General features: G+C 32.1%; 1 protein-coding gene across 6 annotated transcripts in view; it reads left to right on the forward strand.

The window, feature by feature from the left end:
* The window catches only part of ASCC3 (activating signal cointegrator 1 complex subunit 3), a 243,464-nt gene that overhangs the window by 118,238 nt on the left and 110,958 nt on the right, over window positions 1-14,268 (forward strand). For all 6 annotated transcript variants that reach the window (XM_006777223.2, XM_015572736.1, XM_015572735.1 and 3 more), the window contains 6 exons: window positions 2,626-2,817; window positions 3,129-3,353; window positions 6,815-6,934; window positions 9,405-9,569; window positions 10,099-10,185; window positions 11,034-11,210. In XM_006777223.2, the coding sequence (XP_006777286.1) occupies window positions 2,626-2,817; window positions 3,129-3,353; window positions 6,815-6,934; window positions 9,405-9,569; window positions 10,099-10,185; window positions 11,034-11,210 (966 nt within the window). The remainder of the gene's footprint in view (window positions 1-2,625; window positions 2,818-3,128; window positions 3,354-6,814; window positions 6,935-9,404; window positions 9,570-10,098; window positions 10,186-11,033; window positions 11,211-14,268) is intronic.

A 14,268-nucleotide genomic window follows, 5' to 3' on the forward strand; every position in this document is an offset into this window, starting at 1 on the left:
TTACCCTACCCTGCCGGCCTGGTTGCCCCCAACTGCCCTCCCCTGCAGGCCTGGTCACCCCCAACTGGCCTCCCCTGTAGGCCTGATCGCCCGCAACTGCCCTCGCCTGCCGGCCATCTTATGGCAGGTATCTTGTGACAACATGGGCGTGGCCATCTTGTGCGAGGCCATGACGGTCAATTTGCATGTTATCGTTTATTATATAGGATTGTTAAAAGTGCTGTAGTAAATGTTGCTCATACTCTTGATAGTTGCAAGTATGTCCATTGGGAAAATGTCTAGCAGTGGAATTTATTCATCATGGTCCATACATTTAAAATTTTAATAAATGGAAATAAATGAATGAATGAATGAATGAATAAAATTTTGGTGATTTCAAACTGCCCACTAGGGAAATTGTTCCAGTTTACACTTCCTCAAACCATAACTTCAAGGAAGTTGCGATGCCCACATAACTGGGCAGTGTCAAAGTTTTTAAATTTATGACAGATTAATAGGCAAAAAAGTGATACTTCATTATTATTTTAAATGGCATTTCTTTATGTGAAACTGAGCACTTTGTATATTTGCCATTTGATTTTTTTTCCCCTATAAATTGCATGTTCCTACCCTTGGCCCATTAAATTGCATGTGCTGACATACATGTTACACACATTTGTTTTTTCTCATTAAACTTTGTTTTTGATTTGTTTACATATATTTTTACCATGCTGAATTTTTTTCAACCTAGTTGTAGTCTTTGGGCTTTGTCTTGCTTATTAAGGCCAGCATATTTCATCCATGATTTCCTCCAACCCTTTTCAAATTTAACTTTTATTAAATTTTTAATTTGTCCAAAACTTATTCCATAGGGTAATGGACCTCTCATCCTTTCTGAATACTCTGTTGATTTTAAAATTTGATATAACACACATAATTCTTGTATTTGCCTGAGTCAGTTTCTGGACTTTCTGTTCTAGTTCACTGGTGCTACTGTTCCTTCTTTGGTGTCAAACTGTTTTGCTTATTCTGTTTTTACAACATGTTTAATACGTGGTTGGGATAAGCATCCTGATCATTCCTCAATTTGGGATTTTTCCTGCCATATCTGTGCATTAAGGCCAGGACAAACTTAATAGTCCTACACGTTCCTCTCCTTCATGTCCTGTTCACCATCCTTTCCTTTGTGCTTACTTTATAACCTAGTTTATGTGATATTTCTGTTTCCCCTGCCCCCACCTTCTCATTTGATTGTTATAGTAGCCCCATAGCTGCTCATTCAGTCTTTGTTCTTAACACAACCATGAAGTTACCTCTCTAAACATAAAATCAAATACTGCTCTTGAAACTTGAAGAAGACAGTCTTTTTGTGTACCATATGTGTTTTGTTTGGGATTCGGTCTCAAAATGTGTAAGTTGTCATTTACTTGGCTGGCCACTAGATGGTGGGATTTGTTAATGTATTACCATCCATTATATACCTGAAGCAGATTTCATGGAATGCTATTTCCTTAGATTATATTCTTAGTTAATTGTTATTAATGTAGACATTTAAAATTTTAAGTGCCCTTAGAGATAATCACTGTGACAAAGTCTGCACTAGGACCTCAGACCCCTGAAATCCCATTCCCTGCCCATGGAGTGTCCCTTACATAAAACTATGGAAAATTGTTCCAAAGGAAGCTATTAAAATGTTTGTAATAAAAATTTCAGAGCAATAGCACATAAACACAGGATGTGATGTCCAAACAGAAGCTTTGACTGTGTCAACACTTGTGTTAATCTAAAGTTTTTAATTTTGGAGAAAAATTTTCTCTTAGTTGTGTGGTTAGTCGTCAGTGGATATTGTAAAATCTGCTTTAGCACTTATATAGGCTGTGAATAAGTGGACCAAATCCCATATCTGAGCTCAGACCAGATCAAAGAACAGACACCAAAAAGGAAGTTAGTATATTCAGGGCAGATATAAAGTTGAGCTAAGACAGGTGGCAGTGCCCTCCTGTCAAAGATCACCAGGAGCACACCTGTAGGTGAGCACAGCAGGCCTGTTGGGTCATCGAGATAGGAAAGAGTTCATGCCAGGAGGAACCATGTGGCATCCCAGTGGCAGGGGAGGGGCTTCCAACGCAGTGAGTCTGGAATAGCAAGTGTCACCCTGAGGTGCATGTGGATTTGTCAGAAAGAGGAGAGAGGGAAAAGTCGGCCCTTGTGGCTGGCCGAGGAAGTGAGGCTAGTGGATGGGAATGATTTCTGTAGGGCCCTGTGTTGTCAGGACTCTGGCTTTTACTCTGAATGAGGTAGAAGCCACTGAGATTTCTGCTTATTTTAATGGAGTTCGTTTGGAAGGATAGGAAACTGGCAATACTGATTGATTGCAATAATAGAACACCTGTGTGAAAAAGAGACCTGCTTTTACCTTTTTCCCTTTTGGATTTTGTGTCATGTTCAGGATTGTATAGTTTTTAAAACAGATATAATATAATTTTTAATAATTTTGTCTATAGCATTATACACTAATATTTAGTAAGACCTTAAGATGCTTAAAAATAATTTTATTCTCGTCAATAAACTCATTCAATAGAAAAGCCAAATAACAATCCCTTTTAAATGCTAAACACTTTTATATTTTGTTTATTTCTACTGTAGGTGCAAAAGTCAAGAAATAGGCAACTACGAGAATTATTCCCAGATGGCTTTAGTATTCATCATGCAGGACTGCTTCGGCAGGACAGAAATTTGGTTGAGAACTTGTTTTCTAATGGGCACGTCAAAGTCCTCGTCTGTACAGCCACCTTAGCCTGGGGCGTCAATCTTCCTGCCCATGCTGTTATTATTAAGGTAAGAGCTTACCTTCCTTTGCACATGGATTTGTGGTGTCTTCAAACAAACCTGGGGATTAATTTGTGTAGAAAAAATACTGTGATTTGGCTGCTTCGCTGACTTTGAATGTTATTTATATTAGGTCAGAATTATTTTCTCCGAAAGAGTCTAGTTTATATTGTGAAATTTTAACTCTATCTCCGATGATGAAAGGATTACTTAAAGTACACTTTTGAGATTTTGCCTTATTTGCCTAATTTCAATATCAGCTCATCAGGATTATATTTGTGTGTGTTTATGTAAATTTTTATTAACTTTTCATCGTCTAGGGAACACAAATCTATGCTGCAAAAAGAGGCTCCTTTGTTGACCTTGGAATATTAGATGTCATGCAGATATTTGGTCGAGCTGGAAGACCACAATTTGACAAATTTGGGGAAGGAATCATCATAACAACACATGATAAACTCAGCCATTACCTCACTTTGCTCACTCAACAAAACCCAATTGAGAGTCAGTTTCTGGAAAGCCTTGCAGATAACCTAAATGCAGAGGTAAGATCTAATGAGTAAAGGTTGACAAAGAATCATTAGCTGCAAGAATGACTAAGTAAAATAAATTTTGTGTTGGTTGCTCTTTTGAAGTATTTAGGATGATAGCTTATGACATTACATAGTCATAAGTCACAACAAACTGAATAGCAATATTATTGATTAGTTCAGAGCAGTACAAAGTGCAAACAATAACTGATAGGAACTCATTGCTGAAAAACTATGTACTTTTAAATTACAAGGTTTCGTTATAGGGTAGAAATATAACTACTTTATATTCATAAAGTACTTGTTAGGTATCTCATTTTCAGAAATGTCAACTGTAACCAGGTGTTTTTCTTTAAAAGAATTTTTGAATACGTATTATGTGCTAGGGCCCAGCCGTGGGCAAACTACGGCCCGCGGGCCGGATCCGGCCAGTTTGAAATGAATGAAACTAAAAAAAAAAGACCGTACCCTTTTATGTAATGATGTTTACTTTGAATTTATATTAGTTCACACAAACACTCCATCCATGCTTTTGTTCCGTCCCTCTGGTCCAGTTTAAGAACCCATTGTGGCCCTCGAGTCAGAAAGTTTGCCCACCCCTGACTAGGCACTACAGTGGTGGTTTCATATACATTATCTTAGTTACATGCGTCTCATCTACAAGATTAAGGAACTTTTGAACCATGGCCTATATTTGTTTCCATACTCGTTGTGCTTTGTGTAGTTCAGTTTTGTGCTGACTTATTATATGATTATTGAGGTGAATGGAAACATTTCAAAAAATACTGTGGAAAATATTTTATAAAAGGCTCTTATGCTCAAGTGGCCACTAGGTGACAGTAAATATTTACAGGTAAATTTTAATTTTTGTCACTAGGTGGCACTCTAGGATTAACCTCTAAATATGATGTGCCATCATAAGTTTCAATTCAATTTCCTGGGTAGTCTTTTTCTTTTTGGTGAACATTTATAAGACTTGCATTACTTAAACCAATCTTTGATACCTACTTCCTCCTTTCTTTTTAATCGTATCATTAGTGGTAATAGGTAATTATTAATGTTAATTTATTGAGTCTGATTTTGAAAAATAGCAAGATTATTTTTTATAAAATTTTCTACTTAGGAGTTTCATATTACTTTAAAATATCGATAGGTCATAAGGGAATTAACACAGTTTTGACTGTCAAATAATAGAATCACAAGTAAGGGACACTATTAAACTAGTTTCTTTTACCTAAACAGACTAGAGAAATGTTTAACTGTCTTACTTGAAAGTATTTAGGAAGTGTTTAGCCAAATCCTTCATTGGCTAAATAGTAGTTTTTCTTACTCTACATTTTGTGAAAATTTTACAGTTCACATTTTAGGAAATGTATGTCTTTACTTCTATTGTGAATGATTTATTTAGTCATTTGTAAATATGTTAGTGAAATTTATTTTTTCCAGTTTTATGGAGATGTAATTGACATGTGACATTGTGTAAGTTGATACATGTATATATTTTTGAAATGTTTGCCACAGTAGTTAGTAAACACATCCTTTACCTCACACAATGGTCATTCTGTTGTTATGATGATAACACAATTTTCAAGTACACAATACAGTATTAACCATAGTCATCCTGGGGTACATTAGATCCCCAGAACTTATTCTTTTTATAACCGAAAGTTCGTACACTTTGACCATCTCCCCATTTCCTCCTTCCCCGAGCCCCTGGCAACCATTCTCCATTTCTATGAGTCCTATGTTTTTAGATTCTACATATAAGTGAGATCATATAGTATTTATCTTTTTCTGTCTGACTTATTTTAAGTTACTATAAATTTAAAAGTCAATTTAAATTATCAAAATCTGCCTTATCATTTTTTTGGTCGTATATCTACTTAATGGCATAGTATGGTATTACATTATAATGTTATTTATATATTGCTATAGCTCCTCTTCAACTAAAGATAGCTAAGCATTCACATATTTATTTCACAAAATTGGATACAAAGAATTTATAATATGAAAATGAAACAAACAAAGGTTTTTATTTTCTTTAATATTCAGTACTAACATGAGGGATTTTTTTCTTCAAAAATTTAATAATTTAGGTAGGGAGCATCTCTCCTCCTTTGATTAAAGTATGAAAGGTGAAAAAATTTTTTCAGCTACATGTTCAGGAAAAATCATACACTATGAAGGTGCACAACTTGGATTTATTTTTAAATTAAAATGAACACTTTGATTAAAAACAAAATGACTACCTATAGGCCCAGTGGCTAAAGAAATATATTTTTCAGAAAACTTCATTCTTATTCTGTGTTAAGAACTATTTTCTAATAATTCCACTTTATTTATTATACAGATGTTATGTATTATTGTTGTGATTTTATTTGGTTTTATGAAATTAATATATTATAGTTACATTAAAATCTCATTTGTGGAATATAATAAACAACATAAATTGATGAACAAAAATAGATCCAGAGACACAGAAGCATCAAACAGACTGTCAAACCTCACAGGGAAAGTAGGGGTTGGGGGAAGGGATTAAGAGATCAACCAAAGGACTTGTATGCATGCATATAAGCATAACCAGTGGACATAGATACTAGTTGGGGTGAGGATATGTGCTGGGGGTGGGAGTGGTCGGGGAGAGGTCAATGGGGGGAAAAGGAGACATATGTAGTACTTTAAACAATAAATAATTTAAATTTTAAAAATACTATGTTAAAATTATATTTTTTTCACAATATAATCTAAAGAATTATCTAGTGGTTATTATAATTCAAAGGCATAAATATCTACTTTTTTCATAAGTTATATTTATCAGTAAAAAATTAAAACCATTTCCCATTCTTGTATGATTGTTAAAGTGTATATTTTATTAATATGCATAAATCCCAGTAAAATCTGCTTTGTTATTGTAGAAAGGATTGCATTTTCCATTTTATTTATATTGTTTATTTCCGCTAGCCATCCTGCAAATGGGTATCCTTAGAGGCAAAAGCTACTGTCATGCTCTCTATTGTTTTGGTAATGACAATACACAAAAACACAGTAAAGAGGGATAGAATTAACCGTATTATGTTGTTTTCATTGTGGTGCATCTATATTTAAAATTTCAGTAGTATGACCACATAAAATAAAACCAAAAGGAAAAGGAAGCAAGAAGAAAAATGAATACCAAAATATTTTTAATGCTGTGCAGAATGAAACTTCATTTATGGAAAAATAATCAAATGCCATAAAATTGAGTAAGTTCAGTTTTGGAAAATAGCATTTCTAATGTACTGTTCCCAATTAAATGGGGCAGGGATGATTTTTAATTAATTTGAGAAGTGTCATGTCCAATAATCATGCTATACCTTTTAATTACAGCATAATGATGTGTTTTAAAAACTCAACTTTTGACAAAGTGCTCTTTGATGTAATGTTTATATTTAACTTTAATGGATTCATTTAATTTTTGTTATATTTTTGACTTGCAGATTGCTCTGGGAACAGTTACTAATGTGGAAGAAGCAGTGAAGTGGATAAGTTACACTTATCTTTATGTACGGATGAGAGCAAACCCATTAGTATATGGCATCAATCACAAGGCTTATCAGGTAGAAAACTCATTTGTAAAAAAAAAAAAAGAAATCAAACCTTTGTTTTTTAATTTCTGTAATCCTTTCATGGTATGAAGATAAATATTTGCCACTCTTGCCTCATGTGAAAAGAGTTAGGTAGCTGGAAGAAAAACAAAGAGCTTTAATCTTTTTTAGGAAATACTAAGGAAAATTAAATTTCCCCCTGCAATTATTTCACTTTACTTATAGTATCTCTTTACTGACACTAATAAGTTCATCTTTATACTATTGTCAATTTGTCATTCAGATGTATTTTCATTTGATACTAATATTTTGCTGTGATTTTTTAAAACTAAGATAAATTTTGTTTTTGGAATAGTCCAGACATGAGGAAACTTATGGACCACTGTTAATAATATCTTGCTATATGCAATCTGTTCTCTTATCAAGTTCCTCTAAGCCCTTGTTCCCAAATTAAAAGGTAGCATTGATGAGTTATTATCTTAGTGGTTTGGAGGCTGGCATCAGTTCTGTGCACATAGACTGCAAATGAGATGCATGTTGTAGCAGCTATTCCTATGAGCTCTACAGTTGTGTGGTCCACATGGCTTACAGATTCTGTGAGGCCTTGTCTTTTCTTTAGAACTCTGCTTTATACGCTGTAATGCTTCCTAATTACAGATAGAATCCAGTTGTTCTCTAATGAAAACATTATTTCACCATCATCATATGGTTATTCACTGGTGTTAATTCAAAATTATCACAGAAACTGAATTTGACTTGGAATGATAGTTTTACTGCATTAACTAGTAACTTGGTTTTTATTTATATTCTGTTGTGTTTTCAAAGCAGTTGCCAATCTTGTTTTTTTGTGTGTGTGCTTTTAAAAATTTTTTTTCTTTTTCTATACAGTAGATTTGACCATGGGAAAATCAAACTTAAGATTTAGGAGGAAAAATACAAGAAAAATAGCAGCAACAACTAGTTCTGAAGCTGCTGATCTGAGATCATTAAGTTTTTATACATAGGTTGATCATAATTGATCCTTAACAACCTTTCTTCTCAGTTAAAATATATCTTCTTTTATAGCCAAATCATTCTGTTATAATATAGGTGCATTATAACCTGTAAACTTTAAAAATTTTAAAGAATGTGACTCTAGCTATTTTCATTACAAATATGGGTTTTATGAAAATAGTCAATGGCACTGTAAAAATATACTGAAGGAGTAAAAGAAAACAAAACACAACATGTAGTTTCATGGGCTAAGCTATTTATTTCAATTCTTGGCATAAGCTAGAAACATCAATTGATTTTTAAGTACTAGGTTAATATCAGAAGTCATTTTTGTATAATTTTCCATTATAAGGAAAGTGATTTTTTTTTTCCTTCTCAGATACATGGTTTTACTACTTTCACAGTTCAGAGAATCTTACCTTTCTATTTTCTTTAACTTATGTGTTTTCGTTTTATTACTCAATATGAATTTGTAACCACAATACCCATGTGAACTAACACAGACCATGCAGTTTAACATATTTTCAAGGGTTTAATAATATTTGATTGATAAAATGTTTTCAGAAGATGAACCTGACACATGCAGTGTATCACTTGTAGCAAATATTTAAGACTTCGTATTTGCTAATATGATTATTTCGGACTCTATCTTACTTCCCTACAGATCATTTTCTTTGCCTTGTTTTTCTGATTTTTAAATTTATTTTAGCTGTGTTGTATTCTCTCCTCATTCCTTTAAGGTCATATTCTACTTTATTGCTCATGACCAGAGAATGATCGTTAGGACCTGGCTTGTGTGCATGTGTGTGTGCATATCATATAATAAGAAGAATATTTGTTAATAAATGTTCTTTCTGCTGAAAAAATGTCTGATGTAATAGTTCAAAACCATTCAAAATTTACTCTTTGCGTCTATTATTATTACAGGAAAAATGGGTTTTCCTATCGGCAGTTATGAAAACTGCTAGAACACTAAAACCATACTTTTGAAAGGATAACTGTATTTATTTTTGTATACTTTTACTTTGACAGAGGAAATCATCCTCACTATTATTTCTCCAAATACTGATAAAGTAAAAACATGGTTTGATATTTGAAAATCCCTGTTCATTTAAGTGTGGGAGTAAGAAGACAATAATATTTTTCTTATAGTTGATTTTTAATCTTCATAGTTTTAAAGATTTTAAGAATTAAAATCCAATTAAGAATTTTAGATTCTATAATATTACTATCTGAAGATAATATGTAGATTGATAAATGCCATTCAAAGCAAATAAATTTTGGGTTATTTGGTTTACTTAATGGCATAAAATATTTTCTAGTTATGTCCTTAATTTATAAATATGCAATTCTTTAAAATTTGTAATAAAGAAGTTTATTCTAACTAAAGCATCAACAAAATTTAATTTTCATAAATAGGTATATGTAATTCTCTAAAGAAAAATGACTAAAGAAATATTAAAGTGTTTATATATTTTTTTCCCTGTAGATTGACCCAACATTAGCAAAACATCGAGAACAGTTGGTCATTGAAGTTGGACGAAAATTAGACAAAGCTAGGATGATTCGTTTTGAGGAGCGAACTGGATATTTTTCCTCAACCGATTTGGGTAGAACCGCCAGCCACTTCTATATTAAATACAACACCATTGAGGTATTAAACTGAGTCGGACAAATACAATATGTTTGTTTTTAGATGTCAAAATATAGTATTAATGCTAAATAGCAAAGGCTGTTAATAGAATAAAATGCTTTTGGCATATGAATTCAATAAATAGACTCAGTAAAGACAAGAAAAAATCAGATTTTAAATATTCATGGCCCCCTTGCCATCCTGGTCAATGAGTGGGTCCCAAGCAGTAGACTTGGAGAATGGTAGATTTCCATATGCCCATGCTGAAAATGAGCCAGTACCATAATCTTATAATGGACATTTTTTTAGCTATCTAAAGTAGATTTTGTTAACTGATTTTATTGCTCTTTAGCTGATTATATTTTAACAGTATTTTTTAATCTTTGGTAGATAATGCAATGATTTGGAATAGCATGCCACAGACATTGTAACTCTGCATTGCCTAGGGCTCAAATGTTATTTAAGAATGAGTAATTTATAGTCAGGTTTTTAATTTAAAGTATTTTACTGGACCTTCTATTTTAATCATATATAACACTTACTTTGGTAGACCTTCAATGAACTTTTTGATGCTCATAAAACAGAAGGTGATATCCTTGCTATAGTGTCTAAAGCTGAAGAATTTGATCAAATTAAGGTAAGATTACTTGAAGCTTGAATCAAATGCATATAACATATATATATTCATTCATTTATAAAACCTCCTAAGTAATTGTTATTCCTGATACACCAGAAGCTGTATGACACTTCACATTTGGAGTACCAACAATATTCTTCCATTTATCAGTAATTCCAGTATCCTAGATTATGATATTATGTCATACCTCACATCATTCTTTATTCTTTACTGCAAGTCAAATATAATTTAAGTAGGTTTTGCAGTAATGAAACTGGTGGAGAATATAGTATGTAGATTTTGGTTTATTTGCAATGGAAGGTTCACTAAAGAAAATAGGAAGGATATGCATGATTCAAACTTAGATCTGAATATCTCTGTGCCTGTATTATAATTTAATCTTATTAACAGTGAAAACTTTTATACTTTGAGTCATAGTACTTCACAGCTTGAAGCTCTGAATGTGTTCTATCATATAAAAATATATGACTATAATGAATGTCTTTGGAGATAATTCAAGTTTGCCCTAATCTATTTGGGCAGAGGTTTTACTCTGGTCAAATAAGAAATGAAATCTCATCAATTGAAGGATGGTGAGGTCAGGAGATCTAATTTTTGTGGCATATCAAATTTTTATATGTCAATGGCAACTTTAATATTGGTGATGAATAATAAAATGTAATTGTATCAGTCTCAAGATAATTTCTCATTGTATATTATTAGCTACCTGTGGGAAAAATTAGTTATTTTAGCATATAGAGGAAATGTTTAGTTATAGCAAATGGAAACTTTAAAAAAAAAACCCTGCAGTGTGGTTCAATTTCAGTAAATCAGCCCAAATAATAATGTAAAAACATTGATTCTTCCAGGTCAGAGAAGAGGAAATAGAGGAGTTAGATGCCTTATTAAATAATTTCTGTGAACTCTCAGCTCCTGGAGGTGTAGAGAACAATTATGGGAAAATAAATATCCTACTTCAAACTTATATCAGCCGAGGTGAGATGGACAGTTTCTCTCTTATATCAGATTCTGCATATGTTGCACAGGTAAGATTATTGCTCTCTTCCCATTTTTTCTCCCTTGTTTACTTTTAAAGGTTCAAAGAATTACTCAGACTATACTGTGACTATACTTATGACATGCTACTAAATTACTACTTTATCTTAGAACTGATTCTGTTTAATTTGTACATCTTTTATGCCATCCATTTATTAGATCAGGAATGAGAGTGGAATTTGGTGTTAGTTTGGCTCTTTAATATTGCTATTGTTTTTATTTTTGAGTTTAAAAATATCAGTCTTACTTTGCTTTAAATTATAAAGTGTATCTCCTTTAATTACAAAGAATATACTTACAAAGAGCAATAATAGAATAATATTTCAATCAAAAAGAAGATTGTGGAACTATCGTAGCTTTTCCCAAATGCTAGAAATATAAACAAAATTCTTTGCCATTAAATAAGGCTTTTATATATATTCCTCACACCATATATTTAGTAAGATAAGTCTCTGATAAAAAAATTTTTCTTCCCATCAATACTTAAAAATTGATGACTGAAAGAAAATTATTCCTTAAATTATGGCTTATTAAATTAATAAGTTTTAAAAAATACCATAGTAGTAAATGTTGTAATACTTATGTTTTTATATTCAGGCCCCCATGTGAAATAAAATAGGTTATTTCTTGCATTATTTACCTTTCAAAATGAAAGGTTTTTCTTTATAGATAATATGTTTTTTTAAAAAGTACTTTCTACTTCAAAAGAATACATTTTTTTCCACCCCGCTGGTATGGCTCATTGTTTTGAGTATCAGCCCATGAACCAGAAGGTCATAGGTTCCATTCCTGGTTGGGGCTGTGGGCAGCCTCGATCCCCAATAGGGTACATGCAGGAGTAGCTGATTGATGATTCTCTCATCATTGATGTTTCTATCTCATTCTCCCTCTCTCTTCCTCTCTGAAATCAATTAAAAAAAATATATATGTGTACGTATGAATGTGTGTGTGTATATATATAGATAGATATAGATATATATCTATCTATATATATATATATATATTAAAGAATGCCATTTAAAAAATGTTTTTATTGTGTAATGCCTATTCTGAGTTAAGGAGAAATAATAGCTTAATCTTATTTTAAATATAGAAACTATTCTGTATATCTTATGTTTGAAATTTTGTTCAAAGTCTCAATATAGAAAAAGTATTTTTATATTAGATTTTATTAACAGCCATGAATACTCAGCAGTGCTTTGATATAACTATAAAATTAAGTATTTACAAACATGAACCAAGATATATTGGAAAACAATTTGAATGAATGCTGTAACTTAATCAATGTAACTAAGATACCAGCTGATGATTTCATACTACATAAAGTAAATGTTAATGTTGTGGAAGCTTCTTTTCTTTTTTTCCTTCTTGGGTAAGATGTTTCTGCCATAGAAGAATTATACATATTCTCTAAACCTTATAACTTCTATAGACATCATTGTTTCTAACTCCTTTTATTTATCTATTTTTCTGAAAAATAACATTGTATTTTTAATTTATATTTCCTATAGTTATTGATTTGACTAAAATGTGAAGCTTTACTAGGTTCTAGATAAATAATTTGGCCACAGTTCTGCTTGATTCAAGTTTATGAAGATATTATCAGAGACTGATATGCAAATTGCTTTACAATATAATATTTACTATTTCATCATGTTTGGTGCCCAGAAAGTCAATATCAGAACATTATGGATATATCTCAAAGCACCCCTACTTTTCTTAAATAGCTATTATGGGTCTGTCATCCTTGAATTCATTAGGTAAATCACTGTGCAGTGTATTTATAGTTTAAGTGTAGGCCATCATTAGTTCCACAAGCACTCTCTTAGCTCTGTGAAATGGTATTTCCTTCTCTGTTTCTGAAACTTTATTCTCTCGGTCTTTAAGATAAATCCTTGGCTCAGGTATCCCATGATTTTATAAAGAAATCTAGATTTAGCTTTTCTAAACTGTACTTATCAAAGACTTTTATCATTATTTCTACCCAATTTATATTTTTCCAGATAAAATGTCTTATTGTCACATAGGATTTCTCCTTCCATTTATTTTACTTTTAGGAAACAACTATGGGTTCTGAAATTTAAAACAAAAATTTATATATTTTCACAGTGGAAAATTAGCTTGGCAGGTTTTTTTACAAGAGTTAACCAGGAATTATGATTTAAAAAATCTATTTGATAGACACAGTAATCTAGTGTTCATTTCATTTATCATTCTCTGGGCCTAGTAAGAGCCATCTTCAGATTTGCAATGGATATCAGAATAGATGGATATCCTCTTAGTTCTAAATAACATTTCTGTTTTTAAATTTCTAATACTGAAGTAAAATAGTTGATTGTCAAAAGACAAATACACATTTCATATAACATGTAAAACTAAAGCCCATAACTCACAATCATAATTTCAAGCTGGATCATCAACTCCCTATTTAAAATCTTTACTCTTTTTTATCTCTTTTTATAATTTTGACCAGATTTAACTTTTTTCATTTTCAAATACAGACATCATGAGATTTTGTAAGATGTCTTCAAGTTCATAATTTTCAAAACAATCTTCAGTAAAAAAACAATCTGCAAAGTTAATGATAGAGAGAGGAAGATAAAACAAATGGAAACTAACTGTACAGATGGGATAGAAAGTCTTTAATTATTGTAACTTTCTATATGTCTATTAATGAAGTTATTCTCAGACCACTAAATTTAGAATCTAGTGCTGGAGAGGATGTGGAGAAAAAGGAACACTTGTGCACTGCTGGTGGGAATGCAGACTGGTGCAGCCACTATGGAAGACAGTATGGAGTTTCCTCAAAAAGCTACAAATGGAACTCCCATTTGACCCTGTGATCCCACTTCTAGGAATATATCCCAAGAAACCAGAAACTCCAATCAGAAAGGATATATGCACAATTCACCATAGCTAAGATCTGGAAACAGCCTAAGTGCCCATCAGCAGATGAATGGATTAGAAAACTGGTACATCTACATGATGGAATACTATGCTGCTGTAAAAAAGAAGGAACTCTTACCATTTGCAACAGCATGCAAGCCC

This window comes from Myotis davidii, unplaced genomic scaffold (assembly GCF_000327345.1).
Source record: "Myotis davidii unplaced genomic scaffold, ASM32734v1 scaffold68, whole genome shotgun sequence".
Classification (NCBI taxonomy): domain Eukaryota; kingdom Metazoa; phylum Chordata; class Mammalia; order Chiroptera; family Vespertilionidae; genus Myotis; species Myotis davidii.